The 5,283-nt window shown below is 37.2% G+C and overlaps 1 protein-coding gene across 1 annotated transcript in view; it reads left to right on the plus strand.

The window, feature by feature from the left end:
- The first annotated feature begins 314 nt into the window (after positions 1–314).
- Positions 315–5,283, plus strand: part of LOC119598743 — a 6,918-nt gene continuing 1,949 nt past the window's right edge. The window contains exons 1-9 of the mRNA XM_037948528.1: positions 315–606; positions 3,032–3,188; positions 3,310–3,433; positions 3,644–3,820; positions 3,932–4,040; positions 4,210–4,288; positions 4,446–4,612; positions 4,789–4,927; positions 5,039–5,128. Coding sequence (XP_037804456.1) covers positions 402–606; positions 3,032–3,188; positions 3,310–3,433; positions 3,644–3,820; positions 3,932–4,040; positions 4,210–4,288; positions 4,446–4,612; positions 4,789–4,927; positions 5,039–5,128 — 1,247 coding nt within the window. The 5' untranslated portion in view covers positions 315–401. The remainder of the gene's footprint in view (positions 607–3,031; positions 3,189–3,309; positions 3,434–3,643; positions 3,821–3,931; positions 4,041–4,209; positions 4,289–4,445; positions 4,613–4,788; positions 4,928–5,038; positions 5,129–5,283) is intronic.

The raw sequence follows: 5,283 nt of genomic DNA on the forward strand, positions 1-5,283 counted from the left end.
CTTTCTCTCTCTCTCCCTCTCAATCCCGCGTACCTGTCAATGTTCTATTCATGAAGATGTAACATTTAGACACGTTTAATGTGATTTCTTTACAATACTCTGAGAGACGGGAGTATGCGGTAGGGTTGGTGCCTGTGATATATTTTTTCTTTACTCTCTTAAGCCCTGTGCTCCATGGACTTTGCACGGTGTTCATGCTAGACAGTGTAGACTGGCCACTGTAACAACAGAGATCGAAAGATATTATTTTTAAGCCTATAAATGTCTTTATGTATTTGTGAATCACATCTGTGTCCCAGATGATCTATTATTGATTTTTATTTTATTTTCTACAGACTCCGGCCCAACTTCTAGGGAGAAACGACCTGCCCCTGATATCGGAGGAAGAGGCCTTCGAGACGATGACGAAACTCGCGAAGCGCTTGTCGGTCCTTTTTGCCGTGTCCATCGCCTCCGCAGTCGTTTCCGGGGATAAGTTCGACGACCCTTATAACTACGAGTACAGCTACGGGGACTACGACTTCCACTACGACTCGGGGCTGGGCAGGGACTCCCTCCAGGCCAGGAACCGACTTGCGGACCCAGAGCACTTCAGCGCCAGTGACGGTGAGCGGGAGGAAGGCTAGAGCTTGAGGAAAGGGACGTGGCAATGTGGTGAATGGGCTCTGAATACATGTGGGGCTGAGGGCACAGATGGCCACAGATGCTATGGTCCAGCTGGGGTATCTGTTGGCATCGTGGTGCTGTTAAGTGATTTAGCTTGTCTGGGCAACCGCCATCCACTTTTGTAAGAATTAAAAAGATTCAGTCACTCTCTGGCTGTTTGTCGCCATTTGCAATGTATTTGTTAGGAAGAGATGCGACGTTGAACAACATTTAATTAACTCATAGAAGGTGCTTTAAGTAATCGCCCTCGCATCGAATGTTGTATTAGAGGTGTATTAGAAGTGACCTCCACAGCTGTGGGAGAGTAGTCATTAAGTCTGTGGCTGCGATGCATCTGTCAGCAAGGGCAGGAGGCCTGGCGAGGGAGGGAGAGGTTGTGAATGCGGGAGGCAGTGGCGCAAAATGGATAGGATGTTGCATTTCAAGAGCAGTCGGATTTATTTAGGCCAGATTGTGGTGTAACCGTGCGGTTATTTTAAATCTGCAGGTTGTTAATGCTATTTGGTGACACTTGAACAGCGGGAACAAATGGAGGCAAGATTCGCCTGTTTATTTGTTTTGTCAAACGCCAGTGATTGTATTTTTGTTTGAGGAAGAAGTGCCACATTGTTTTTCAGCCAGAGAATTGTGAACTGCCATGATATCCCAGCCGACAGTCCGACCGCCCGAGGACTTCGTTCGAGACCACAAGGCAGGCGCACGCGAGAGGCGATATGCTCCGGGGATGTAGAAACACATGGGAAATATTGCCCAAGGATAAGGGAGGGCGCGCGAATCATCCTCTTTTTTTTTTGATAAAGGCAGAAGTAATATCGCGATGAGAAAATATTGACACTCAACTGTTGCCTTTCAAGCGAGTAAGCTATTAAGCACAGCTTCAAGGCCTGTAAAGTCTATGCAAGGAAGTAAATGATCACGGGGAAAAAGTAAAGAAAAAAAATGTGTGCGCGTGCGTGTGTGTGTGAGTGTGTGTGTGTGTGTGTGCGCGTGCGTGTGTGTGTGTGTGTGTATATGCGTGCGTGCGTGTGTGTGCGTGCGTGCGTGCGTGAGTGTGTGTGTGTGTGTGTGTGTGTGTGTGTGTGTGTGTGTGTGTGTGTGTGTGTGTGTGTGTGTGTGTGTGTGTGTGTGTGTGTGTGTGTGTGTGTATGTGTGTGTGTGTGTTTTATGTTTGTGTTTTATGTTTGTTTGTCACTTACTAAATGCCCGTGCTCGATGAACACAGAACCACGATGGGAACCGCTAGTTGCACTTAAAAAAATATATATTTGTACTGTTGCTGTTATTGGTTTTGTTGTTCTTGTTGGTGATATTGATTTCATTGATGTTGTTATTGTTATTGTTGTATCTGTTATTATTATTAGTTATTATATGTATGATTATTGTTGTTGCTGTTATTGATATTATTTTTAAATTATTATTTGTTGTTTTATTAGTAAATATAATTGTTATCATTATTATTAGTAGTAGTAGTATTAGTATAATTGTTGTTATTGTTATTGTTATTATTGCTCTTGTTATTGTTACTGTTAATCATTGTTATTTTCATTATTATTTGTAATAGTAGTAATAGTATTGGTATGATTGTTGTTACCATGATATTTATCTTCATCATTATTATCATCATCATTATTATTATTATTGGTTAATGGTTAAAAAAGCAAGATAAATGTACTAGACAACATAATTCATGTAGCAGCAGTTGTGCAGCAATGAGATGGTAACAACTGGAAAGGGGTGAAGCTATGAGTAAATGGGTGAAGGTAGGGATATGAAAGGAGGGAATTGGAGCAAGTGAAAGATAGGTCAGGGAAGGGAGAATAACTGAAATAAAGCATATATATGGGCAATGAATAATGCAAAACATGGAGAGGACAACAGAATGTGGGACTGAAAGAGAACATGGAGTGGATTAGACAGTGACATGAGATAGTAGTTGGTAAAGGTGGGTGTTGATAATACACAAGGGAAGTATTAGTATTGTTATTATTATTATCATCATCATCATCATCATCATCATCATCATCATCATCATCATCATCATCATCATTATCATTATCATCATTATCATCATAATTATTATTGTTATTATTATGATAATTATGATAATAGTAATAATTAGTAGTAGTAGTAGTATAATTATTATAATAATTTCTATTTATTATTATTATCCTGGGAGTATTATTATTATTATTATAATCATTAGTAGCATTATCAGTATTGTTATAATTATTTTTATCATTACTTCCACCAATAGCATTATCATGATTGATATTATCATAAAGAAATTTATCATAATTTGTTATTTTTATAACTACAGTTATGGCATCTGCTTAGTGTCAAAGTCAGTATATAAATGCTATTGCAGGGCTAAATGGAGAGAAACCTGCCCTGCCCCTGTGCTGTCCTGAGGGTCAGATCTTTGACCTGAACCAAAATTGCTCCTCACCACCCGTGGGCTGGAATTGGAGGCCTAAGCTGTCTGGGGAACCCAGTGCAACTTTCACATTTAGAGGATTTCCAAAGTAAGATGTGTTTTTTACTACTATTCCTGTTATTGTTAGTAAATCAGATGTTTTTATTTGTTAAAGATAAAAATCTCATGTAATTAACCAACATTAACATTGTATTTTTTACTGTCTACAGCTGTAAATTGAATGAACCTGTGTCCATTTACCAGAAAGAAGTTTTATTTGATGATGGGGATGCTTTTGTCCCCCACTATATACAGTTGAATGCAGTACCCTTGTCCAAATATTGTGTTACAAAGGTATAGGAACCATTTTGTTTTGTCATCATTCTTTATTTTATTCTTACCCAATCTCATTGTTTTTTTTTACCCTTACCAAGACCAAACCTGAACTTGCATAATTCATTGTACATATATCTGAAAGGTAGTATGAAGTACTAGTATAAAGGTGGATGAATTATTGTTTAAAAGAAGTGATACTTATAAATATATAATTCTCTTCAATATCAGGTTTATGAAAACAGTGACCCAGAGGAGTGTGAGACCCATCAGACCAAGGTCTTTGTATGTGTTGAGCCAAAGGAACCAGAACTTAGCCTCTATTGGACAGGGGTGGCCCTTGCACACTTCTTCCTTGTACTTACACTTCTTGCATACTTCTTTGTCAGGGACCTGAGATGCTTGCAGGTTAGATTTATAATTTGTAATTTAAAAGTCTTTTGGGGGAAAACTATATAAATGAATTAAACTATTTTATATTATATCTCCATTTGTTCTAAAAACCTTCTGTGATTACAGGGTCAATACATGATATGCTTCCTGATATCTCTTCTCATTTATAATGTCTGCCTGCTGCCAGGATCAGTTCTCACCATGGATATTAGCTTTGTATCATGTGTATCCCTAGGTAAGTGGAAAAGTGGAGTTTTTTTTAATAGTTTGTAGGTTATGTAATCTTTATTAATAATAGATAAAAAAAAATCCCTGGCAAAGGAAGAGTAAATGAGACCAGTGTTTGAGAATAAATGTAATTTGCCTTCTGTTGTAAGATAACCAACAGTTGTCTTTTCTTGTAGGTGCTGTTAAATACTTCTTCTTCTGTGGAGTTATGCTGTGGTTTAATGTTATTTGCTTTGACATCTGGAGGACACTCAAGTAAGTTCAAATAACATTTTTGAATCTGAATATTTTTGCTGCCTTAGACAGCATCTTAAGGTTTATTTTTAGATCTAGTTTTGATGAAAACTAATTTGTCTGCTCAGTGCTTTCTTTTCATCTGTAAAGCCCAGTGATTAAAAGTTGTTTTTCGCAGGAACCGTCAGGATGTTGGGTCCAGGAAAAGATTCCTGATCTACTCCATTTATACATGGGTCTTTGGAGCTGTCTTAACAACAGTTGTTTTAGTGATACCATATGCTTCTGGAGAAAATCGTGATGCATCACTTATGGAACCAATCAAGAATATGTGTAAACTGAAAAGTTAGTTATGGGTCTACGAGTGGAAGTAGATTGTATAATCTTTCATTTTATTATTGATTATAGACAAATAATGACTACTGCACCTGAAGAATAATTACAATATTGGTTTTATACTTTTAGGGCAATCCTTTGGATTTTATTTGTATATCCTTTGATAAAGTATCTCTTCTTTACAGCTGATATTAATGTTATCTTGCAACTTGTGGAGACTTTGTTGATGATAATTAATTTAGTCTTCCTAAGTCTGGCTACTTCAAACACATGTAAATATCCAAAGTTTGGAAATGGTCTCCCACGATGTGAAGCCAATCTTAGGTGAGTATGTGAAGAACACAAAAAAAAATAATTTTTGGTAATGAAAATACTGATTATTGTTTTCCACTGATATGTATTTTAAAATCATGCTTTCCATCCTCTTCCTAACAGCTTGAAACAGGGTTGGAAACTCTTCATTATTATGATAGGGCACACACTGATCGACATACCAGATGACATATTGTACATTGAGGTTGTTGAGTAAGTACAAGTTTTGTGTGAGGAATATTTAATGGTAGGATTATTGCAGTATGTGACAGCTTGATCTTAATATTCCCATTAAAGTAAATATCAAGTTTTGTGTAAAGAATATTTTTTCTTATATTATCATAAAATTTAGCTTTTTGAAGTGAAAA

The sequence above is a fragment of the Penaeus monodon genome, chromosome 41 (genome assembly GCF_015228065.2).
Source record: "Penaeus monodon isolate SGIC_2016 chromosome 41, NSTDA_Pmon_1, whole genome shotgun sequence".
Lineage (NCBI taxonomy): Eukaryota > Metazoa > Arthropoda > Malacostraca > Decapoda > Penaeidae > Penaeus > Penaeus monodon.